General features: G+C 54.7%; 1 protein-coding gene across 4 annotated transcripts in view; it reads left to right on the top strand.

Moving 5' to 3' along the window:
- Nucleotides 1-24679, top strand: part of PBX1 (PBX homeobox 1) — a 117568-nt gene extending 92889 nt beyond the window's left edge. For 3 of the 4 annotated variants that reach the window (XM_035332923.1, XM_035332921.1, XM_035332922.1), the window contains exons 2-8: nucleotides 1308-1552; nucleotides 4594-4784; nucleotides 5421-5556; nucleotides 8409-8568; nucleotides 15490-15602; nucleotides 17053-17142; nucleotides 24304-24679. In XM_035332923.1, coding sequence (XP_035188814.1) covers nucleotides 1308-1552; nucleotides 4594-4784; nucleotides 5421-5556; nucleotides 8409-8568; nucleotides 15490-15602; nucleotides 17053-17142; nucleotides 24304-24396 — 1028 coding nt within the window. In that variant the 3' untranslated portion in view covers nucleotides 24397-24679. The remainder of the gene's footprint in view (nucleotides 1-1307; nucleotides 1553-4593; nucleotides 4785-5420; nucleotides 5557-8408; nucleotides 8569-15489; nucleotides 15603-17052; nucleotides 17143-24303) is intronic. The other variant, XM_035332924.1, reaches the window with a different exon arrangement.
- Nucleotides 24680-25481: the final 802 nt, after the last annotated feature.

Genomic DNA, 25481 nt, shown 5'->3' with positions numbered 1-25481 from the left:
AAGCTCTTGTACCCCGCGTTATCCAAACCTCTCAACGGGGCCTTTTACGTGGAGTGATTTTGATAACAACTCTATCCTTCTCTCACTTGTTCCTGGCTGGGGAGGAACACGCTCCTTGCTTGGCTGTAGCTTTTAGCTGCTCTGGTTGTACTCCATGTTGGCAGCTGACTTGAGATGCAGTTTTTAAATGCTGGTGAAAATCCCTTGCTTTTGCTTCTGCTGCGGATTAGGGGGTCAGAGAAGGGGGTCGGACCCATCTCGGGTGTAAGCAGGCACAGCTTTATTAAAGTCCACACAGCATCACCCAGCTCCGGGTGCGTGTGCGTGAGGGATGTGCACGAGTTTACTCGGTGTTTTGGGTCCTTGTGACGGATGAGACAGGAAAATACAACTCATTTCTCTTCGGAGATGTCTTTTTTTGTTCACTTGTCAAGGGTTGGTTTTATATTTTTGCAGATGCGCACACCTGTGGAAACCACAGGCCGTGCCTGTGTGTGCAAACACAGACTGCAGGCGTAACCAAAACGGCATTGCCACGTGACGAAAACCCCAGAATTTTGCATGTGTGTGTGTTTATGTATCAATACATATGGGTGCGAAAGCTTTCGTGTTGTCTGTGCAGCGTGCCTCCCTCTTCTTCTTCGCCGCCAGCCGGGCTCCAGCCAGGCACCCGGCGCTCCGAGCGGTCGGGGTGCTCCCATGTCATTTTTACAGGAAAGCACTCAAAGGAGAATGACTTTTACTTGAAGCAATAATTGAAACAGCGAGTACAAAAAGGGGAGAAAAATTCTCTCCTTGGCAAGTCATTTTGTGAGGATTGATTTATTGTTGCCCCTTTTCTTAGCGCGGTTTAGACTTCACTGGAACGACCAGATTCTAAAAGAAGGCGTTTTCCAAATAATAAAATTTATTCCATACTTTGTTTCTTTCTTTTTCCCTCCGGGGACTAACAGCTCCTTGTGCTTTAGCCCTCTTTGCCCGTATTTAAAAAGAGGGAACTTGAGGCACGGCCAGCCCTGGGCTCTGCGTTTCCTCCTGCCGTGGGGCTGGGGCGCTGGGGGCTGATGCGGATGGTGCAGGATCAGGCCGTGCACAGCTGAGGTTTGGATTAGGGACTCCCAGCTTGCCATCCCGTGCATGAATTGGGTTTGAGCAAGTTTTGGTAAATCTCCTGTAGTTTCAGTTGGTGTTGGTGAGCCGAACCAAGAGCTGTGCTGGACCGCTCCCCTTCCCCGCCATGGGTCTGCCCTTGTCCTTGCTGACCCAGCAGGCACGACTCAGGCTCTTCCCTTTGTGTCTCCGTGCAGTGCTGAGCATCCGGGGAGCGCAGGAAGAGGAGCCCACGGACCCGCAGCTGATGCGGTTAGACAACATGCTGCTGGCCGAGGGGGTGGCGGGCCCCGAAAAAGGAGGAGGCTCGGCCGCCGCCGCCGCCGCCGCCGCGGCATCAGGAGGAGCCGGCTCTGACAACTCGGTGGAGCACTCCGATTACAGAGCCAAACTCTCCCAGATCCGGCAGATCTACCACACGGAGCTGGAGAAGTACGAGCAGGTAACAGGCTCATTCGTGGCGCGGGGCAGGGCTGGAATGGGGATGCTGTGCGGGGACGTGGAGCGGCCGCCGTCCCGCACTGCCGAGCTGGATGTGCGCAGCCTGGTTCGCTACTGACATCTATTGTTAGGAGTGCGCGGGCAAACCCTAACTGTTGCTTTGTGTTACAGTGAAAACGTGATTTTTTAGGGTTGGGAGAACACTTTCATATTTGTTTTTGCACTGAGATGGGCTGTGAAAATAGGCTCCGCATGTGTTCCTCCCCTTGATTTTCAGTTTTCACTCCTCCCCTGCCATTTTGACCCAAATTGGCCCTGTCAGAGGGGGATTCCTGTTTGAGGTGCTGGTCGTGGTGCTGGCAGTTTTCCACGGACCCTAAAGCAAAGATTGAGTCAAAATGTTCCTTGAATATATCTTCTGCTTCAAAAGTTACTTTTCCAGAAGGGAGGGGGAAAAAAAAAAGTGTCTTTTTTCTTGTGGCAAATGATTCTTGGAAAAAAAAAAAAAAAAGAAGAAAAGAAAAACTATTTGGGTCATGAATGCAGCTATTAGTAACACTGACAATTGCATGAGAAGCTTTTGCAAGCCAAAGCTCCAAATCGCTCTCTTTCAAATGCTTCCAGATGTTGTGCAGACTTCTCCTCTCTGCCGCGCAACTTGCCCTTGTGATGAATGTGGTTTCTCCCCAGAGGTTTCGGTTTATGCAGTGCGAGCAAGAAAGCATCCCTCCTTTCTGGGTGCCCGGCCGGCCCCGCAGCCAGGGGCCGGGCGGCGCTTTCAGCTCTCTGGTTGAGCGCCGTGCCCTGCCGCCATGGCGGGGCCGAGGGCAGACGCCGGGGCTGAGGCCTGCACGGGCGCAGCTGCTTCAGATCTGCTTCCCCAGGAGCAAGCCAGCCCCACTGCCCTCCTACCCAGCTATAACCGGGTGCTGGCGGAGCTAGGGGACGTGTCACCCCTTTGTATGTGCCTCCTTGGCCACACGAAGGCTGCCGGGCAGCATCTTGAGGCCGTCAGCCTTCGCGGTGCAGAGCATCGAGGTCCTTTCTCCTTCGGGCCTGGTTATCTTTGATGGCACCCGCAGCTCGGGGCTGGGGCCCGCGTTGCCAGCCAGGCCCGTGGTTGGAGAAGCAGAGCACGGTCACGTCGTTAAAGGCGTTTGGAGAGTGCATTAAATGAGGAGGGGGCGGCAGGGCCCGGGGAGCGGGCAGGGAGTGCTATCAGGGTGACCTTTGTGGCTGTCCTCAGCCGCTGCTGCTGCTCCCTCGAGGCGCGTACGCGGCGGCGGCGTGGCACACGGGGGCAGCTCGGCCATCTCACGGGGGTACGGGTGGAGAGCACGTCACAGCTCATCTTTCAGGCCCCAGGCCCAAAGGGGGGGAGAGAGACCCCACGTCCTCTGGCATCCGAGCCCAAGGAGAGATACGGGAAGGGCAGAGCCGGGGAGGACTCTGCTGCAAGGGCACAGGCTCTGGGGAAGGCATTTCTGTTCCTTCCTCCTCTTAGGTAGTTTTTTGTTTGTTTGTTTTGTTGTTCTGAATTTGTATCTGCATTGTTTTTGTCCTCCAAATGGACACCAGTCCACCCACATCTCGCCCAGCACCTTCCCCTGGCTTGTTCCTTCTCACTACCCGCTTACAATGTCATTTTTACCACCAAGATGCTCTAGAAATGGGGCCGGGCCACATCTTTGCAGCTGTGGAGAGGCAGAGCCAGTACCACCACCTGCAGCCCTCCAAAAGCCGGGTTCAGGACGGCGCTCTTGACTCTCCTCCCCTCTTCCCAGTCCCCTTGCTGCTGGCCTGGCTTCACACTGTGTCTGGCTGCTGCTGTGACAGCATGGCGCTCCCCTGCAATTGTGCCTTTAATGCTCGTATTTCACGAGAAGAGGAGACAAGCTGAAATTGCTCAGGCATCTGGGAGCAAAGAGTCGCCTGGCTCAGAGCTCTTATAACCACCACTCAGCCAGCACCTCACCCCCAGCAGACTGGGGCTGGTAGGTGATGCTGGTGATGACCGATTTGAGGGGCTCTGCTGGCCTCGGTGACGTGTCCCTGTTGGGTCTGAGCTGCAGGGATCTGTCACCTCCCGAAGTGCTCGTGGGCTGGACCTAGGGATGATGATCGGAGGGGGACAAATTGCTGGAGAAGCTTGGAAGTGTGGGGCGGCAGATAGTAAGTCAAGCTTGTGTCACCAGTCCACAAAGTCAGTCCCTTTTTCCCCACCATGGGGTGAGAAATGGGGATGCTGTCCCCACAGCATCTGTCCATGTCCATGTCCCTAAAGCTTCTCAGGCCATCAGTGTCCTGGTGCTGTTTTCAGCCTGGTTTTGGGGGCTTGGATCCCAGACTGGTTCTGGGAATTGGAGGATCCCATTTTGCCCTTGAGGGGATGGGGGAGAGAGCAATGAAGTTGCCTTCATCCAGCCCCCAAATCCCCCCCAGTCCTCACCGTGTGGCATGGGGACAGCAGGAGCAGCCAGGCAGCGCTCTGCCAGCAGCAAGCTAATTGGGATTATTACCTGCTTGCCCTTACTTGTCAGGGCTCCTGCCTCACTCAGGCTTTAATTATTATTGTTATTTACTTCTCATCTGATGTGCTAAGAGCCTGGAGCACGGCTGTGTCTCTGTGGGAAGCTCGAGGGGCTCTGCAGGACGCGTGGTGCTGGGGCAGCGGGAGGAGGGCTGAAAGGTTGGTGGTTCTCACCTTCAGCTGGAGCTCCCCCAGTCCTGCCCAGAAAAAAACGTAAGGGTTGGGTCTTCTTTATGGGTCCTAGAGCTTTACCACCACCATCTCCATTCATGATCTCTGAGAGCAAAATATTGGCTTCTGCCTTTTGCTCTGCACACACTGGGAGTCTCTCGTTCCCTCTGTGTGGCCAGTGAGAGCAGCTGACCCTCGCTGTGGGTCTGCCCTACCAAACCCTGGCCATCGAGGCCTCACCCTGCGTCTCCCTCCTTAGCTACGTTGCCTCCGTGTTGTCCGTGACGCCGTCGAATGACCTTCCGATCCTGGGGTTTCTTTTGCTTTTCTTGCCATCCCAGGCCTGCAACGAGTTCACCACCCACGTGATGAACCTGCTGCGCGAGCAGAGCCGGACCCGACCCATCTCGCCGAAGGAGATCGAGCGGATGGTGAGCATCATCCACCGCAAGTTCAGCTCCATCCAGATGCAGTTGAAGCAAAGCACGTGTGAAGCCGTCATGATCTTGCGCTCCCGATTTCTGGACGCACGGTAAGTTCGCTTGCCCAGACCTTTCTGCATAGCCACTGCGCAGCCGTGTTCAGGCCTGGGAGAGGTGTCTGAGCTCCTGGGGGGAATTGAGGAGGATTAGGAGGGTAGGGGCTCCTGGTCTTGAGCCCCAGGGATGGCTTATCCTCCTTATCCTTTAGCTCAGGGCTCAGCAAGAGAGGGGAGAGAAGTACAAGGCATTCAGCCTGTGTCTCAGGGAGGTCCCCAGAGCTGCACACTGCTCATTTCGATGTGACAGAAGGAAGTAGCTACGGCTGCTTTTTCAGCAGAGAGCTTTGCAGAGTACCACTGACATCTTCGGCCAGGGCAGCCAGGTGTCAGGAGTCACCTTCCCAGGTGTGGGAGCTGGGTGCCAGTGTCAAGAGGCTTCTGTGAGCTGAAGGATGCAGCGATAATTTGAGGAGACTTAACTTGCTTTGGAGGGTGCTGAGAGAGGAGTCACCTGCAAGGTGCAGATGAGAAGATTCATGGCCATAAGTCCATTGCATCCAGGAGAAAGGGAAGGAGGGAGGGAAATGGAGAAAGTCAAAGCGTCTAAAATTGCATTCCTGTTTCTGGACCCCTGGCACTGATTTCCTTTCCTTTTCCTTCTGTTTCTCCTTCTTTCTTCACACTAAGGCGGAAGAGACGAAACTTCAACAAGCAGGCTACGGAAATCCTGAATGAGTATTTCTATTCCCATCTCAGCAACCCTTACCCCAGTGAGGAAGCCAAAGAAGAGCTAGCCAAGAAATGCGGCATCACAGTCTCACAGGTGAGAGATCCCAGAAATACAGCAAAGGCTGCTGAGGGAAACCTTAACTTGTCGAAGGGAACCCCAGACCTCCCCAGTGTGAAACACCGAACTACTAAATGGGTTTAGAGCAGGATAGTGCAGTGGATGGGAGAGTAGACAGCAGTCTTGGCAGGATGAAGCTGGGGATGAAGAAGGAGAGTCTCGGAGAGGACTTGGGAGGGATGCAGGCTTAACACAGCAATGGCTGTGTGCGGCCAAGGGGTTAACAGCACAGGAATGGTCCAGCAAGAAGCAGTCTTCTGCTTGGTGAATAGGTGATGGCTTGCAGGAAGAGCTTGTTTGAGCTGAAAGTCCCTTCTCTGAAGGTGGTAGGGAGAGTTGAGCAGTTTGCCTGATGAGGTTGAAGGAGCAAGGTCCTGGTGGGAAGGGTTTGGGTCAAACAGGCTAACGTTTGTAGCTTGTGCCCAAGGAGGGTGGGCTTCCCCAGGTCGTTTTCCTCTGTTGTTACTCTTGTGCTGCTGAACATGTCATCTCCCTGACTTGCTTATCCTTCAAAGAAAGGCTTTTGATAAAGACTAATAGAATTGTTTCCATACATTTGAGGCAGCCATGTAGTTTCTGCAGTCTGTAGTTTTGACCTGGGATTTATGAGGAGAACAGTCAGTACTTGAAGTGTTCAACTGTGCATTACTCAGGCCTGCCCTTCTTTATTTCTTCACTTTCTGGAGCAAGCTGAACGACTGAAAGCCGGTATATTGCCTCTGGTAGTCTTGTCCTCATGTGAGCTTAGCACTCCCTCTAGGCTCCTGTTGCATTCCTCGTCTTGGGCCTCTTTCCAGCCCCAAGGCACATGCCTGTTCATCACTTGAGTAAACTGAAGACAGCAGTAGCATCTGGTGTCCTTGTGAGAGCATGTCTGCCTTCAGCAGGAGCAGCAGCATCCAAGGGTAGGTGTCGTCAGTGTGTTGAATGCCTGCTGAGTGACTCCGACTGCATCCCCTGTGCCAGAAGACCCAAACGTTGATTCTCTTCAGAGTTACCTGCGAGAGACCGCACATATTGGCTCCAGGAAAGCTACAGCTGTCCTGATGCTTCCCCTCTCACTTTTAATTCATCTGTTCGCACTTACAACTTCTCCCTCGCGAAGAGAAAATGCCCAGGAGAAATGCTGTGCTTATCAGCTGGGTGGGGAGGCTGCGAAGGAGGACATGGTCATTAATGAGAAAGCTGGTCCAAGAAGGGGAACGGGGCTCCTGACAAGCAGTGCCTGCTCCTGGTGCCTCTGAATATTTGCTCCCAGATCTGGGTGGGGTGCTGATTTATTACTTCTTGCCACCCTGGAGTCTCTGCATGTTATATTTTTTTTTTCCTGCACTGCAACAGCACAGGATTGGGTACGTGCAATTCAGTAACAGGTAACTTGGCAGATGAAGCCACCTCTCTATAGAAGGCACTGAGCACTCTATAGGATCATAGCATCATTTAGGTTGGAAAAGACCTCTGAGCTCATCAAGTCCAACCATTAACCTGCCACTGCAGACAGGAAACATCGTAGGAACAAATCTTACAGCTTTCAGTTATCAACACTGCTCACCAGCAAGCAAACGAGAAAGTCGTCTGAGTCCCACTGATGGGGTTGATCAGTTCGGAGTCCCAGCTCCAAGCAATCCCAGGCAGGGTGAAGGTCCTGTGGGACAGTTACAGCATCCTCTGGCACGTGCCTGTCTTCTTCATCCTGTTAAGCTTTCTAAAACAAGGTACTTGGTGGCTGCAGGTTGTTTTCTGCTTCGAGACCTGGACCCAGGAAGACATTCCCCTGCTTCTCTATGTCCAGTGTCATCAGAGAAGCTGAGAGCTGCATCCCGAACTCGAGGCTGAATCTTCCCCACCTCTCTGGAATTGTTGACTGCGACATAGTGGCCACAAATGAACGAGTTCAGCAGCAGCAGGGCTGATTTGGGGAAGGCAGAGCTCACGGTGGTTCAGGAAGTGACCTGATGTTTTTTCCCAGTGAAGCAGCTCTGGCTGGGCACTCCCACCTGGTTGCACAGCCTCAACATTTGCTATTGCTGTGCTGCACTGCTGACGTGCAAACTTTGGGGTATTTATCCAGACACCCAGCAGGGACACACTTCTTCCCTGGTCTTGGGATGAGCCCCACGCTCCCGTCCAGCCTCACCCTGAAGGTGCTCTGTGCTCCCAGGCTAGCTCTCAGCTTACGCTGAATCACAGAGAGCAGAGCTCGGCTGGATGAAAAGCATTCACTTCCAGCATTTTGCACTGATTTAACTTCAATGGATCAAAAAGCAGAGCATAGATAATATCAAGGCAATTTTGTGCATCTGCCAGGCCTGAGTAAATTCACTGCGTATTTTTCCTGGGAGCCACACAGGCTTCTCCAAAAGGAGGGGAAAGTGCATCTGGGGAGAGGGAGGAAGCGCATTGCACTGCTGTCCCCGTCGAAGGGATGCTGCGGAGAAGGCAAATACAAAGTACCGAACAGAAACGTGCTCATTTTCAAATCCTGCAATTTCAGGGTCGTTTGACTTTCTTGTTTTTTTTTTTAACCCATCTGATATTTTTGTGGGGTGGGTCTAGCAGTTCCTCTAGAGGCTTCCCTCGATGGCAGTCCGATCTGCAGAGGAACCAGATGTATCCGCACAAACCTGCAGATCCCAGGAAGGTCCCACTGTCTTTCCAGGGGGTGGGATGGCACGCACAAGGTAGAAGGTTCTCCCCCATGGCTAATCAATCTGGGGACAAAAGAACATGATGCAGTGCTTAACCTGAACTAATCCTCATTCCTCACCCAGCCGTGGTTTCCGGAGCAGAAACGTTAACGTCTTTGTCTTTTCTTAAACTCGCTCTAGGTATCAAACTGGTTTGGAAATAAGAGAATCCGGTACAAGAAGAACATAGGTAAATTTCAAGAGGAAGCCAATATTTATGCTGCCAAAACGGCTGTCACGGCTACCAATGTGTCAGCCCATGGAAGCCAGGCTAACTCACCCTCAACTCCCAATTCAGCTGGTTAGTTTTTGTTTTTTTATTTTGGGTTGTTAATGTTCGTTTTTTTGTTTGTTTTCCCCCCTCCCTCTAATCACTCTCATTTTCTCCTTTGGGTTATTTCAGTTCTTGTTTTCTGGTTTTGGTTGGTTCATTTTTGTGGTCTTAAAAAAAAAAAAAAAAAAAAAAAAAAAGTGGGGGGGGTTGTGGGGGGGGTTTTTTGGGGGGGGGGCTTTTTTTTTTCATTACATTTTTTGTTTTTTTTTTTCTTGGTTCCCCTTCTCTGTTCTGGTTTTTGTTGGAAAAGCAATGTGATCAGACCGTGTGAGTGACGGTGATGTCTTGGGTGTTATATGCATGGATGGTAAACACAAAAGCAGAAAAATGATCTAAAAACAAAAACGGGATTGTTTGCTCTTTGGGGGGAGGAAAAAAAAAGAAAAGTCCTTGTGTAATTGTTCTATTCCAGTAGGGGCTGAAAGCATGAGTAGCCCTGTTTAAGAAAGCCCACTATTTCTGGGATGTCGTCACTCATGCCATTTTGGGGGTTGTGTGGGTAAAGTTTTATCCTTTGGTTTTCTTTCTGTTGTGGTTACCTTTGATTGCTTACATGACAATGTCTGGATCACCTGCAAGAGTGTGCTCTGTGTGAATTTTATTTTCCCTTTGTGTCAGTGCGACCCAGGGAAATCCATGGCTCGCTTTGTTCCCTCCCCTTTCCCCCTCCCCTGCCCATTTGCTGTGGTTTCCATTTGTTTGTTTTGAGGGTCAAAGGCACAAAGCACTTTGCCCAGATTTCAACTCCTCCGCTAGAGAACGATGCTCAGATCGTCCGTGGTGCGTGCCGCGAGGACGGCCGGCCCCAAAACCCGAGCCCAGAACGATCCCAGGCGGCGGTCTCCATGCTCTGTGCTGCTTGTGCCCAGCTCCCAGGAGCGATGGACAACTGGGAGCTGATTAAAAAAAAAAACAAGGGGAACTTCACGGGTGCCATGCACTTGATTATCTGTACAAATATCCGTGTGCTTCTTTTCTTCTTAGGGGTGGGAAGGAGAGTGGGAAGGGGTCAGTCACTCTTGTGCGTTTGAGCTCGGTGTCCGCTCGCGATGCCCTTTGGCCAGGGGGTGACACGTGCTGTTAGCAGGTAGGCTGCTAAGAGGAAGGAAGCGAGATTTGGCAGCTTGGGGTCAGAGATGCTGCAGGGAGGCATCCTGCCCACCTCCAGCCCCCCGTGAGCGGGCTGTGCCTCCTGCTCTGCCTCGGCTGAGGAGCTCAGAGGGCTCGGGTGGGTGATGCAGAGTTCCGCAGGGACAGATGGTTTGCAGGAATTTTCTTTTGTTCTTTTTTTTTTTTTTTTTTTCCCTTCCATTGCTGTAAGTGCAGAAGATTTAGAAGCACTTTTAAAAATGTCATCCTTTCCAAACAGCTCACTCGAAACACGTGATGAAATGGCTAACCCCCCGGTGTAGAAAAGCTGGGAGGACAGCAGAATCGTGTGTTGAGGGAGATCCCGACTGCACATGATGCTGCCCTGCAGTCCACATCAGCTTGGAGTGAAGAGGCAGAGCTTTCCTCTTCTTCCTTCAACAGGAGTCAGACCCAGTGGTCTGGAATAGCAAGGGAGAGGCTTCAGAGGAGTTAAATGGGTTTGGATCTGACCCACGGATAGTGCAATAGGCATTTCCCCGGTTAGATAGTGCTCCTGTGCGAGTCTGTTTCTCTGACTTCCCCACAGGCAGTACCACGGCCGTTTGAAAGATAAATTGGCTGGTACCCCGCAGTAAACGGCTCAGATAATTCCTGGATAACACCGTGCTTCCAAGGGAGGACAAACGGCCTTGTTATTAACGTGTACGACTTGAGCTCCTGGGTCCTCTTTCTGGCTCACTTACCTGCTCTCCAGAAACATCGCCCTCTTTTCAGGGGCCTCGGCAGTGCTAAAGCAGCACGTCAGTCCATGGATGTCCTCTCTCTGCTAGAAGCAAAGGGTCTCCAAGCCGGCCAGGTGCCACCAGTCTCCCCGTATGCTGCAGCAGTGACCAGCACCGCGACAGCCTCTGGGTCAGCTTGCAGAGGTGGTGGGACTGGATGTCTTCGTAGCCTTCTGAGAAGACTCCTGGAAGGGCCTCAGGATTTCCTCTCCAACAGTGGCATCCCAGGTTGAGATCTCCCCAGCTGAGCCGTGTGGATGTGACAGCTCAGTCGAGCATCCCTGCACTGCGTCGCGTTGCGGGGCAAAGGCACCTCCTGATGACACCTGGAGTCCTGTGACCGTCCCTTCTTCAGGTTGGCCTGTAGGTGCTAGCAGCAAGAAGCACACCTGTGCACGCTAGGACCGAAATACCCATCAGTTAAACATTTAGAGGATGCTGTCGAGGGCCGTGAGCCACCCAGGTGTGCTGAATGGCACTGGGAGGCATGTGGAAGTGGATGAAGAGGTGGAGGACTAAGGTGGATGATACCTCTCCTTTTACACCATGGATTTTTTTCTGTATTCAGATCATTGGCTGAGACTTTGGTGACAAGGAGCCTGAACAAAGACTGGATGTGCTGGGAAGTTTTAGGTTTAAATACGTGGCAGGGCACATGGGAAGAAAGTGCGTAGGCAGAGGACAGGTCACGAGAAAGAGGCAACCAGCAATGTAGTCCCCAGAGGGCCGTGATGTTGGAAGAGGAGGTGGAACTGGAAGCGATGGGACCTGGGACAGGAGCTAAATTCATTTCTGCCGTGGCTGGGCAGGCCCATCTGTTCTCTGCATTGATGACCATGATACCGGAGATCGGCGAATGGCTACAGTCAGTCAAAGAGATTGGCCACACATTGACAAGGGCAAGGACTGCATCTGTCTGGCCATCTGGCACGTTCGAAGCAGGGTCCCCCACCCTCAGTCACCCAGGCCTGAATGTCAAACACCTTTTCATCCTGAATATGCACAGTTGGGCTTGATCAGCCAGATGTTCAAATAAGCTGAGATGTCTGGCTCATTTGGGCTAACAACTCCCCATCCTCACTTTGATTGTCTGGACACTCTCAGCACAAAAACCACATGGCAAATGAAAGCTATTTCATGCGGGCTGACCCTTTTGCCAACCAGAGTCCTGGAGGACCACACACAGGCGATGACATCCAGTGAAATCTTCCATGCAGAGGAGCCAAAATCGTCCTGAACTTTTTTTTTTCCCTGCTCACCTTTTTGTTTTGTAAAAATCTTCATGCAAAGCTGCTGACGGAGGGGATCGTATTGTCTGGAAATGTACTTCATCAGGCACCAGCTTGATGGCTGCATCTTCTCTGCCTTCCTCCACTTGCTTGTGGCAGTCACTTCATGGGAAGCGTCAGAGTGCAGCGTTGAAGGGGACCCAGCTTTGGCAAAGGGACAGTTCTGGTTGTGGTCTCACTGTCTTGAACGTTGCTCAGCAAGAACAGTGAATGTCCTGCAGAGCCAGCCCAGGCTTACATCGGCTTTCGGTCCTGCTATCAGACTCAGTATACGTGACCAAAGCTGACTTCAGTGGTTCTCTGTGCTGCATCTCTGTCTCGTTGGTGGTAGGTGGAATGAGGCAGCAGATGAAGGTGGTTTGATTTCAGCTCCGATGAACACTGTTACGGTTTATTCTTGATGCCTTTTAAATCGTCAGACACTTCAGAGAAAAAGGACTTGTCAGAGGTCCTGGAAAATTTAAGGTGGAAGCGGAGACTGTTAAAACATGAGAAAAGGCATAGAGAAGCTGGGGGAGAAGCACTCTGGAGAGCTGGAGAAGTGGTGCAAGAAATATAAGTGATCGAACTTGTGAGGTTCTTTGAATTGAAAGCAAACTTGCCGTGGGTTGTGCTCATCGCAAATGATAGGGGTGGAGGAGATCTCGTTGCTGGCATTGTTTTGATGTAGGCTCTCACCCAATGGCAAGTGCCATAGCTCGTTTCTTTTTAAACATTTCCGCCTCTTTCTCTGAAGCTGGTGTTGTCCTGATGGGAACTCAGCACTAGGGAGTGATGGTGATAGGTCTTGAGGTTGATAAGATGTGAGTGAGGATGCTGAAAATGAACCAGTTTCACACTGCTATGAGTCATGCTAAGCGTTGTTTATTCTGGCATTTTTTGTCTACATAAGGAAGCATCAAGGGACTTCTTGCCAAGGTCGGAGCCTGGGTAGACAAGCTCAGAGGTGGTTATCACATCGCAGTTCTCAAGGAGATCAAACTGTGACCACTGAAAACCTTTGGTGTGTTTACAGTGAGCAGAGAGATGGATTAGATTAATGATGGAGCCTTCTCCGGCGGAAGGATGTGACTTGTGTTCCCTCATCTCGTTTCCACGGAGGATACCGGTGCCTTCATTCTGAGAACTCTTCACATTCCTGCCCCCTCTTCTGCCCCAGTGCATCGGTCCCTCGTAGCCGAGTCTCCGAGACTTTGGGCCGTCGTAATTTTCATACCCGGCTAGTACACGGGCAGCAGAGTGCTGAAACAGCAGCGCAGCCGCGCACAGGGCTCCCTGCAATTATGGCTCGGATACAAGCGCATCCATACATGCGGGCCATTGCTATGCGCATATTTATCTTTGCATCCGCATCGGCAGCAAGGCACATTTGCCGTTTAGATATGCACATATATTGTAAAAACACCCCGTGCCGATAGCAGTGTATATCTTGTAAGTGACATCTCCAGCGCTCCTCATGATTTCCAAGACACCGGCGCTCTTCAGAACCAGAGTTGGAGGCTGTTTGTTTATTTTATTTCCTCCCTCCCAGTCTCAGTTTTCCAGGCAGGTTTGTTAAGTTTCTGTAAAGTGTCGGTTACGTTGATGGCATTTTTATTTGTTGTTATTGTTTTATTTTGGTAGGGGAAGGTGGGATGAAATACTGCTCTGTCAGGGGTAGAGTGGTGGTGGCCTCCTGTCAGGTGCTCAGGGATTCCCAGCTCCTCTTTCCAGCTCTGGTGCTGATCGCCTGTGTGATCTCAAAGGGTTTTGCTCACCTTTAAAGAGCAGGAGAATAGCCTCTGCTTCTTGTGAGGGTTAACTGCCAGACCCTTTGGTTCTCAGCCGTTGTGGGCGCACAAAGCCATCACACGGCTCTGGGCTTTTATGCTGGTAGTCAAAGTGATCATTCAGAGAACCCGGTAGGAAGCGTCCTGGTGTGTGTGAAAAGTGTCCGTCCTCGTGCCTTCGGGTGTCGGCGTGGGATATCCTCACCCTGCCAGCTGATTCCTGTAGATTTTTTTGCCTTTGAATCAGCGAGTAACCTGAGAGGCTGGGAAGTGACAGGGACCCTGTGCCAGGCGAGCCGAGGAGGCGGTGGTTACAGCTGCCTTCTGCCTAGTCCCGGTTGTTTTACGCAGCGCTGTTGGGTCATTCTCTGAAACGTGCCGGGCAGGGCTGACAGGGAGCACAGACAATGGAGCTATTCCTGGCTCTGCTCCTTTCAGGCACCGGTAGCAGGGTCCTGATCCAAGGCTCGGTGTGCTCAGGATGAATCTTTCTCTTGCCTGTCCCGGGCGTTGTACCTAGCTGTGATATTTCTGCTTCCCTTCAATTCCGAGAATTGCCAGCACTCGATAAAAGAGCCATTTGCCAAGAGAGCGGCAGAGATTTTAGCGAACATGTACTCTCCGGTGTAGACCTCCCGCCTGCTCCCTGGTCTTGGAGGTGGCTTCCATCAGGGGAGCCTTCCTTGGCCCTGTCCAGAGTGTGTCTCTGCTCTCCAGCGAGGACGGGGATTGTCTGACCTTTCTCAGAGCGTACGCATGAGCCATAGTTGGGCAATTCCACCAGGACTGTGGTTGCCGTTCTTCCGAGTTGGAAGTGGCGGTGGAGATGATGAGAGCGTATTTTGGGTTGGAGCCGAAAGCGTAGCTGACCTGGGCCCCTGAAGTCTCTCCTTTCCAAGGCTAACGTCATGTATATAACCAAACCTTGCACGTTGAGCTGTCTCACACTTAACGCGCTGATCTGCACGATGAGTTCTGAAATAATCCCATAAAGCCTTTTTTATGTATTTATTTTTTAACCCCTTCCCTCCTCCCCTGCCTTCCAGTTACATGATAGGTTTGTGTTCTCTGTCCAGCAGTCGAGGAGGTGCTCGGTTATCTCAAATCTGGAAGCGGGACCTTTTATTTTCTTATTTTTTTTTTCCTGATCCCACCCAGTTGTCTTCACCGTTACCGCTTTTTGGTGTAACGCTGGCGACTGGTGCATGCGGTGGGGAATTTGCTTACGGAGCTCATTCTGGGGCAGCTGGCCCAACGGGGCTGTGACACCCCCGCGTTCTCTCGGAGCCCAACACGAGGAAAGAGCTGCCAAAGAGATCAGTAACGGGAGTCTGGCCCGGGTGCCTTCACATTTTTTGTGGCCCTTTGCTCCCGTTGGCTCAGCGGGAGCTCTGGACGTGGAACTGGATGGTGTCTGGATGTGTCCACCCTGCGGGAGGCAGCACGGTGAGGATTTGCCCACACTGAGCTGAGCTCCTCACAAACAGCAGCTGCACGGTTAGCCGCGCTGAAAAGGCTTCTGCTTTTGACAGCGGGGCTTGGTTGGGTAATTCTGTTCTCCAGTGCAGTCTGCCGGGTGGACACCTCCAAAAATCGAGATTTGCAAAGCTGCCTGAAGGCTTTTGATACCCTGAAATGAAGGGAAAGGGCTGTCTGAGTCCTCCAGGCTGCGTTTTGTTTATCTCAGTCCAGAGCATGAAGAATCCTTCCTCCAGCTGAGGAGCTGTTGAAGAATGTTCTTGGCATTGAGCTGTAACAACATGTGGCTTTGAATAACCTCAAGAGTGCATCCCTTTTTTTTTTTTTTTTTGCTTGCTCTGTTCTTCATACTACTAACCTGACTGTGTGTTTTGTTTTTGTGGTTGCTTTGCATGTTGTTCCTTCCTCTTGGCTGAAAGTCATGGGGTGGATCTTTTTCCTTTCTGTGATTCAGGTGCCTCACTCTTTCCTTTCCAGGTTCTTCCAGTTCTTTTAACATGTCAAACTCTGGAGATTTGTTCATGAGCGTGCAGTCTCTCAATGGGGATTCTTACCAAGGGGCCCAGGTTGGAGCCAACGTGCAGTCACAGGTAGGGACCCATCCGATGTACTGCCAGTGAATGCATTAGTGTTGGAGGAGCCTTTGATTGTATTGGCACTTCTCCCTCCCGTCCGAAAAGAGCAAATCTCAACCAGCACAAATGAACCAACCAACACTTAAAAAAGCAAAGCAAACCAAAAAACCAACCAACCAACCAAAAAAAGCAACAGCGACAACCACCAAAAAAATCAATCAAAAAGAAACCAAAACCAAACACCCAACCAAACCAACAACCATGGTCTTGAGGAGACTTGCCCACACTTTGTGAATGCATTTGGCTCTGGCTTGATAGTCGTACTAGGAGGAGAGGAGGTTTAGGAGAAACAGGCATGTACTCAAACGAAAGCAGATGAGGTTTAGGTTCTGCTTGCTTTATTCTTCCAAGGGAAGGGGCCAGAGGTTTGGACTGGTGTCTCGTTTTACAAGGCTTCCACCTACTCCTTGATACCAAACCAGGTGTCTGCTGCAAAGGCAAGAATCCACAGCTAGATTTTTTTTTGGTGTTCTAAATTAAAAGCCACCCCTCATCACCTCCCCACCTTCCCAAAGCGCAGGCACTCACACCACCCATGTACACACCAACAAGGCAGTGCAAGGGAGCTTTGAGCAGCGTGACTGAAACGTGAACCCATGCTTTTGGGCAAAAAGAACGAATTTAGAGTAGCTCACCTAGATCTCCCACTCCCCATCCGATGTCCAGATAAGCCACGAGTCTGCTGTCTGGCGTTTAAGCTCTGTACTGTGTTGAGAGACGACAGCCACTCTGCCACTTCTGCATCGGGCAAGGAGAGCTTTCTAAAGCCGAGGTTGCTCCCCTCGCAGTGCTGGACGCATCCGTGGGCAACGAGATGCTCGCCGCACGTGCCGCTGCCGGGGCTGGGCTGGGGTAGTGGAGGGAGAGGAACGGGGCACACGGAGGAGAGCTGACGGTGACCTTGCCATGGTAGGTATATCCCTCTCGGGGCCCTCCAAAATGAAAGGAGGAGCTGCGCTCGCCCAGCCCCGAAGATCTCTTTCCACTGATGTCAGCTTCTCGCCGCTTGGGGCCAAAGGGTGGAAGGGTTTAGGGGTAGGAACGCGGCTCCTGGAGCGCGGTGGTGGAGCTGACTGCAGCGACGTGCTCCAGGAGGTCCAACCACACGCCTGCCACGCTGTTCTCCCTCCCTGCTCTTCATATCTCAAGACTTGGGACCAACAAGAGCGTGACGAGGCCGCCGGGGCAGGCTGGGGGAGGCGAGGGAGGCAGGAGCGCTCCTCCAGCTTGGCTCTCACCCTGGGACCAGCCGCGGTTCTTCCCCCTTCCCTCTTTAAACACGCACCTTTGTTACTGTTGTTACTGTTGATTTGTTCTTGCCATGCCAAAGACGAACCGAAGCGGCTTTGCCCACTCACCTTTCCTTCCCTCTAATTTGTGTCTTTGTTGTCGTTGGTCTGTTTAGGTGGATACCCTTCGCCATGTTATCAGCCAGACAGGAGGATACAGTGACGGACTCGCAGCAAGTCAGATGTATAGTCCGCAGGGCATCAGTGTAAGAAAAAAAAAATAGGCTTGGGTTCTTGTTTTTATTTTTTTTTTCATTTCTGTTCTCTCACTACCAATTATTTCAAAGCCATAGGGCTCAGAATGCCACTTAGTAGGACTTGTCTTTGCTTTTACGGTCACCTAGTTTATTGCTTCTGTATCGGTCACGCCAACGGCAGAGCTCTGCCCACGAAAAAAGTGGCGACCGGGCAGGCTCTGTGCAGGCAGCTGGCGTCTAGGCCTGTCACAGCCGATCAGCGTTGGCGCGGCACCTGCGGCCACATGCGTTCGGCTGAGAGGAACTGCTAAACAGGTGACACCTCGCGTAACCGCGGTGGGGAATGTCACCACGAGCACCCCAATGATTGCTCCACGCCGAGCAATCCATCCCGGAGCGGCCACCCAAAAATAGCCCCTTCGTGGCCAGCATCCAAAGCCGGGCCGGGCGAGCGGGAGGGGGCTGTAAGCGCGGTGACGATGGGGTTGACGGCAATAATGATCATAAATAGGAGGAGAAGGGGGAGAAAAACAAGCGCAACCCAAGAAAACCTCGCCCAACCGGGCCGGGGGAGGCTGCGAGGGGGAGGGAGGGCTTCGAAGCATCTTCTCCTTGTTCGTGGGTACGCTGGCGGGTTCTGACTAGCATGAAAATTCGTAGCGACAAGCTGTGTCGTACAGGGTGAAATCGATCAGACACACACAAGGAGAACCGAGTGTAGATTCGGGACAGCAATCCAACTTCATTTCTCAGATCAATCGTCCGCCATCTCAGCGGCGGTGACAGCAAGCTGGGAGAAGAGGGCAGCCTGGAAAAGGAGGCCGTGCTTGCGGAGTGGCTGGTGGTGGCGGCGGCCGGGGTGGCGAGGGGAGGAGGGGGCGGCTGGCCATGGCCGTGGCTTTCTGCCGCGGCCCCGTGGAGCGGCGAGGAGGATGAAGGTCAAGGTGGGGTGGTCTTGGGCTGGGCAGGAAGGTGGCGGGCGCCGCGTTGTGTTTTGGTGAGGATGTAGCCGATGGGAAGGTTGGGAGAGGTGCATCAGAGAGGGGGTCAGGTCCCTGCCTTGGCTTTCAGCTCACCCCGGCAGCACCACGGAGCATGGGAGAGGTGTATTTATGGGGTGAGGGGGTCAGGTCCCTGCCTCGGCTTTCGGCTCGGCCCTGCAGCACCACGGGCTGCCCCGGCAAAGCGCCCGCCTGCGGCAAGGCAGCCAAGGGAAGCCCGCGGAGCTCCCGGCTCCGCCAGCCGGCATCTGTGGCTTCTTGTCAGCTCGAAACAAAGGCGCTGAGAAGGAGATGTGATACACGAGGAGGCATTAAAAGAGCTTCCTCGCAGCCTCCAGCCCTTCCCTGCCTCTGCCTTTCGTTCAGGGATGGGAGAACATGGCCTCAGCCGCCAACCACGGGGCGCCTTGCCCTGCCGCGTCTCCCTTCGAGTCCCTCCAAGGAAGCCACCTGGGTCTTGCCCTTTGTCACCTTGCATCTGGCCATCTTGGGGCCCTTGGCCTTCGGGAGGCCGCCACCGGCGCGGGGAGACCCCAGGGGGGAGGACGGGCAGGAGAAGGGGCCGCGGGATGGGGGCTGCGCTCCCCGCTCCGTCGGGCGCTGGGGCTTAGCGGGCAGCTTGACGTCACGAGGCAGAGCCAGGGAGGATTTGTGAAGTAATGTAATTGAACATGTGCAGATAATTATGTCTCATTACATAAGCCCGTTGCAAAAGCGGTGCTTGAAAATGCCACATGAAAGAGCCTATCGTTCCGCATTAATTTCTCTGTGCGCTGAATTTATTCCCTTTCTGGCTTTTTAATACTTGAAGAGTAAATGAATCAGAGGCTGATCATGATAAGAGATGATACTTTTGTATAAATTAAAATACCCCCAAGGAAAGAGGCTGAGCTGATTACGGTTGCAGTTGGCTTGGAAAATAACAGGGGGCTGGGTTGAGCCAAAATTTGGGGGGGGAAGGGTTGCTGCTGGGGATTACGAGGCAGGGAGGGGGGCGATGGGAGAGGGGAGAAGAAAGAAGTAGTGGGAACTTGAAAGCCAAACACAACGTCAGCAGCTGGGCTGGTATTTCTGGCTGCCAGCTGTGGTGGTAACGGGAGCAGCACTGGGACTTGGCGAGCTGGCAGCAGCTCGGCGCTGTGCTCTGCGCTTCCCAGAGGGGGACCCGGGGTGGGTGGCAGGCGATGGCTGCTCAGGCTGGTTTTCTTGGTGGGCAGGAGCAAAAATCGGCCCAAGGGGACCAGGCATGGGAAGGATGATGTTCGGAGACAGGGCAGTGGGCACACAGCCCACCAATTTGGGGGGATACTCCGTATATCCAGCTAGTGTGGTCTTCCTGATAGACGTCTGGAGCCAGACAAGGAGTCTACAGCGGAGCAGAAAGTTTAGGAAGCATCTTCTGGGTTGTCTCTCAAGACCTTTTGCTTGCCACTTCGTGTCTTCGCGTCCAGCCAGATCCCAAAGCACTCGATGGCCCCCGGCCGTGTGGTTTGCCCACCCCTGAAGCCTGGCTGCCCTCTGGGAAGTGCTGATCCCGGGGTAGGTGCTGGGCAGCTCCGTGCAGGCAGGGGCTGTCCCGTCGCTGGAGCAGCAGGCAGGTTTTCCCTGCCTCTCCTCAACCCCTTAATGCCAAGGAAGGGAAGCAGGACGCAGAGGAAGGCTGCCAGCAACACAGAAAGCTGCGATCCCTGCCTAACCCGAGCATCCCTGTGAGCTGCTGGAAGGAGATGAGCCGAAACCGAGTCAAGAGCCCTGTCACAAAGATCTCCGTACGGGGCTGAGGTTAAGTCATCCCCGGAGCCCGTCAGGTCTGGGAAGGCAGCAGCAGGTTGCCCGGCTCCACCGCTGTAAAGCTTGGCAGGGGAAGGCAACGCGCAGGGTTTCGCCTTCCGTGATGGAGGCTGAATTTTGAAACGCGTGTACGTCGTGACAGCTGAGGACAGAAATACACCCAGAGCCCCGTTGCCTCCCCGACTCTTCTGCAAGCGCGTCTTGCCGCTGACAGCTCCGCCGGCGCTGGTTCTGCATCGTTACCAGGATGATCGGCCATGTCCCAGCCGCTGGCTCCCCGTGGCCGAGGCAGAGCACGCAGCCCACCTCGCCTCTCCGGCTGGAGATGGTGCTGAGCAGCACGTGTCCCGGCGAGGAACGGGCTTTTGGCCTCACTCCGTGAGATCCCCCAGTCCCTGTCGGGCACACCTGGAAAGAGGATGTCCCACCTACGTCCTCCGCGCGGGCGATTGCTCCTGTGGATCTGCGCATGAACACGCTGTTATTCAGACTGGCTTGCTGCAAATACTTGGCTCAGTCTGCTAATTAATTAGTGATTAATAATCGTCTTAAAGAAAAACCCGTGCAGAGGGTTCTTTTTGGACTCCCAGCTCCCTCTTCCCTTCTCCCCCATGTTCCCTCCATCCCTAATCCTGCAGCGAAGAAAATTGAACAGGCTAGTTTATAAATCACTGTTAATACAGGAGGCTATTTTTAAAGTTCATCTGTGCAGGATTCTTTTTTTTTTATATATTTAAAATGCCGTTTTACCTATTTACACAGCCACCGTGAGGGCAGTGCTCAGTAACCGTGTGCCGGGGGGGCTGACATCCACGGCTGCCAGCTGAAAGCGAGGAGCACCGTGCTACCCATGGGAGGTGGGGCCCCTTTCTCCAAGAATTTACGCCCCCCAGCAAGCTGCGCTTCACGACCTGCGATGATGCTCACGATAGGAAAGGTGCTCTGAGAGGTGTTCGGTGCCCAGGCCCCATCCACCCATCAGCCCCCTGCCTCCTGAGAGATGCCTTCGCAGGACCTGGAGGCTGCCACCGTCACTCTCGGGAAGGGGTTTGGGGTTTTTCCATCTGCTGCCAGGTCCGTGTAAGAAGAGCTTCAGCACGTATCGCAGGGAGGGCACGTTTGGCTCGCAGAGGTATGGGACCTCTTGGAGGCTGCTCCCCTTCTCTCAGACCTGCTGGTGTCCGCTGTGTTTGGAGGCTGACCTGCCCTGTTGATGGTGGGACAAGGATTTGGTCACACAGAGCGGGACGTGGCGACAGCCTCCGTGCCAGGCAGAAAGCTCCTTACAGACCTGGCAGGAAACCAGCCCCACGTCGGAGGCCCAGGCGGAGAGCCAGCCAGACCTGCTGGAGGAACAGCGCTGGGAGACCTGCAGGAAGCGGCCCCAGAACCCGTTGCTTCAGCAGTCCACCACCGGGGCTCCACCGCTTGGACAGCCACCGAGGCCGTGCCCGTGCTCTGGCACCAGAAGGTGACATTTGGAGAGATGTCCCGGAGAGCCCTGCCGTGCCTGGGGCCGTGTCCCTCCCCAGGAAGTCACCGCTGCGTGCGGGGGCAGTGAGCAGGGGCAGCCGCTGCTGCCTCCTCCCCAGGCTCCCTCTTTGAGGGGTGCTCATCACAGCGGATCCCGAGGGACCGACTAGTCAGATCCCAAGAGATCTCCTTGCAAAGGGGCCGGGCCAGCCGGGTGGGATCGGGTTCATCCTGCACATGGCTCGGTGAGTGTGGCAGGGGGGTGAAAGGAAAGGGAAGGATCCAGCCTCCTCGTGGAGAGCTTGTACATGCCGTGCAGCAAAGGATGGCATCGAGATGCTGAAGTTGTGGCCAACCCCGGGGCCTCTTTTGGTCCCTAACCTGGGGGCAGGGGGAGCAGGAGCATGAGTGGGGGGAAGCACCTTGATGGCCAGACCCCTAGGAGCGTGGGTCAGCATCTCACCACCATCCTCTCGTCTTCCCTCTGGATGGGACTGGGAAATGCTCATCGGGGGCACAAAACCTTTCCTGCAAAAGGTGAAGGCCGGTTCCCACCTCGAGCACAGCGGGGCTTCCCTGTGTATGGGGGGGCACGAGAGAGAGGTGCTGAGCATCGAGGCACCGCAGCCATTGTCTTCAAGACGTTTCTCCCCCTCCCCTTGCTCCTCTCAGCCTTGGCAGGCATGAAAAAGCCTCTCTAAAAATAGTTCAGCACAATAGGGACCGAGCCCTGCTCCGAGCAGCCCCCGCCGCCTCTCCCCCCTTCTGCTCGCTGTAATGACCCTGCAAACACTAAATGGCATCTGAGTGCATTAAGCAGCAAACTCTCCGGTGACATAGCAATTACGGCTCTGAAATAGATTTGGTGCGTCACGGAAGATAAGGGTTTTGAAAGTTTCTGTTGTGATTATAGCTTGTAACTCCAACAAATAACAGGCTTCGTAATAAGAGGCTGCCAGCGCAGCTATTGTGGTTCTCTCTCACTGATGGCACGTAAATTGCTATTAATGTCCTAAGTGTACTTGAATATGCCAGTCTCTGGGCGGTGGAGTTGGCTCTGTGTCTCTCTTTACACGGCCTGTCACTGTCGGGCTGATAATCTACAGTAATTGCTGCCTCTTGCAGTGGTCCAAGACGCGGAAGGGTGGGTGCCGCGTCTCGGGGTGCGAGGTGTCGGGGCCCGTGCGTGGGTGCGAGGCGGCCGCGGGGGGCACGGCGAGCCCGGCTGTCTCCGCAGGCACCTGCAGGGTTGTTGGCGAGGCCGTAAACGTCTGCGCGTGGTCTGGTTTCATGCTTGCACCCAAGGTGAGGCCGAGTGGTGTTTGCTAACCCGCCACCAACTTCTGGTCGCGGTTTCCACCTTCCTTTCTGCGGCCTGCGCGCGTTGCAAGGCGCGGTGTGTGCTGGCACGCTTGGAAGTGTCCACGGGGAGCGTGCAAGCCGGTTACGTTGGACTCCTGTCTTTTCTGCTTTTTGCACGCCGTGCCACAAGTTGGTTTTAGACCCCCAAATTTGCCTTTTGGTGCCTCCTTGCTCCCACCCCCTGCTAGCCCTTGGCGAGGGTGCGCAGGGGCCAGCCAGCAGTCCTGCTCCATGCACCGGGCAGCGTTGGGTTCCTACCCTTCCCCTGGACGCTTCGGGGTGGGCACGGCCCCAGAACGTCCTCGTGGCCCCCTGCCACGATGAGCACAGCTCTGCGTGCCGCGGGGTCCCGGCCGTGGGGCTGTCAGCCCCGGTGATGGATGCCCTGCGGCAGGAGGCAGCGGGACAGGCAGCCGGCGAGGGCGCAGCAGCCCGGGCACGTCTGAAGCGGGACGGCGGCTGCTGCCGACTCAGCGCAGGCAGGAGTGGGGAAGGATTAATTAGCCAGGCACTGAATCAATGTCAGAGCGAGCAGAGGAGGTGGGGTGCGACATCTGCTCCTCTCCGAAGGGGACGGCAGCCGTGGAGGAGCAGCTTTTGTGAGCTCTGGCGCGCGGCAGCCGGGGTCCTCTGGCCAGCTCTGCCCTCCAGAGGCCGGAGGATTTGGGCTGTGCGTGGGAAGGCACCGGGGCGTGGGTTGCCCACTCCTGAATTGGTTGAAAAAGCGAGAAAAACGGTGCCTGCCTTTGCTACACGAGCCCTTGGATGTACAGTGGTTGCATCTCCGCTGCGTTGCGGCTTGGGGTCCCTCACAGGGGGACACTGGGGAGCGTGGAGGACCAGCCCCGGGTGGCAGAGGCTGTTGGTGCTGCTCCTGGGAAGCCCCTCGTGCTGGGAGGTGGCCCAAAGCCCTGCGTGCCCGCCGTGGCCCCGGGGAGGATCCTCGGGGTGCGGCTCTGGGTGTGCTGCGTCTGGGGGACGCAGTGGGACATCGCCGCCGCGTCGTGCGGGCAGTCCTGGGATGCGTGCGGGTGGCAGCAGGGGGACCTTTGGGGGTGGGTGCCCGGAAAAGTGGCAGGGGGGCATGGAGCGATGCCAGGGGCATACTGCAGCTCATAGGTCCCGTGGGTGCTGCTGCTTTTCTCTTGTCCTGCATTTTCGTAGAGCCTGGGTCCACACAGAGTGCCAGGATGGGGTTTCCTGTTCAGAGATTGCTATTTTCCTCCTTCTATATGGGGAAGGATCCTATAAGAGGGTTAAGAAAAAAAAAGAGTACAGGGTTTCTGCAGAAATACCTTTATTTTCATAAAAGGACAGAAATTCAATTCAAGGCTTACAATTCACCAAAACCCCCACTTCCACCCAAACCGTCCCGAGCTGCCGTGGCCACCATGGGATGGGGGTGACAGAGCTGGGGGGGGGGGGGACCATCCCTAACGCCACCCGGTCACACCGCCGGGAGGCGGGTGGGCGTTTCGGGGGGACACCGGGTGTGCCGTCGGGTGCCCGTGGTGCTGACATTTTCGTGTCTCCCTCCCCGCAGGCTAATGGAGGTTGGCAAGACGCTACTACCCCGTCGTCGGTGACCTCCCCCACAGAAGGCCCTGGCAGCGTTCACTCTGATACCTCCAACTGATCTCCCAGCAAATTGCATCCCTGGCTGAGCCGGCCCCGGCGGGGGCGGGAGGGGAGGGGGCCTCTCCTAACACCGCAGCAGTCAGACTGGAGGTGAAACCAATCAGCACACACAAGAAGACTCCTTCTCTTCTCTTCTCTTCGTCGGGATGCTTTTTTCAGCCAATCTGGACACTTCTTTATACTCTCTTCCCTTTCTTTTCTGGGTAGAAGCCGCTCTCCCCCCGCCCCTTGCCACCGCCACAACACCCCCCCCCCCCCCCCCCCCCCCCCACCTACGTCTTTTTGACCGTATGAAGTTTTTTGGGGAGAAAAGGGAAAAAAAAAAAAAAAAAAAACAAACACAAAACAACCAACAAAAAACCGACCACCGCCACACCCAACAAACCAGAAGCAGTGCACGGCCTCGCGCTGGCTGTCTCCCCGAGGAGCCAAAAAACGAAGCCCAGTCGAGTCTCAGCCCTTCGCCCGCAGGCAGCCCCGCTCGCCCCACGCTACCTCTCAGTAGGAACACGCCACGGCAGCCCCCTGCCCCGCTGCCCCCTCACCTCCGCCGCTCCCGGACGTAGCGAGCGCGTCGCCGTGCCGTGGCGAGTTGTCCTGGGGACGCGGGGCGGGCGGACGCGACCCCGGTGCACGTAGGAGAAGGAGCCAAATGCCCCCCCCCCCCCCCCACCCCCGTGGTGCTCCCCGGTGCTTTCTGAAGGTACCAGCCCCGTCCCGGCCCCCGGCTGCCACCAGCTCGCCCTTCTCCCCGCCCTGCTCGGTCGCAGACCCCAGCCGCGGCGGCTCTCCGTGTGCCCCGAGAGGTGAAACCCTGCCGGGCCCCGGCCTTGCGGAGCTGCTGGGGAAGGGCAGGAGCGGAGGGAAGGCAAGGAGGCAGAGGCAGGTGAGGAATCGCCCTCGCGCCTCACGAAAGCGCCGAGCGCGTGCGCGGTGGTTCGTGTGAAGGGAGGGACCCGAGCAGTGTTCCCGCAGCGCCTCGGGAGGCCCGCAGCGGACGTTCTGACGTGGAGGAGAGCATCGCGCGGGCCTGGCTCGCCTTGTCACCAGCTGCAGAGCCCAGCGGGCGCCGGGAGCATGCTG

The sequence above is a fragment of the Oxyura jamaicensis genome, chromosome 8 (assembly GCF_011077185.1).
Source record: "Oxyura jamaicensis isolate SHBP4307 breed ruddy duck chromosome 8, BPBGC_Ojam_1.0, whole genome shotgun sequence".
Classification (NCBI taxonomy): domain Eukaryota; kingdom Metazoa; phylum Chordata; class Aves; order Anseriformes; family Anatidae; genus Oxyura; species Oxyura jamaicensis.
This window is presented reverse-complemented; position numbering and strand designations above follow the sequence as displayed.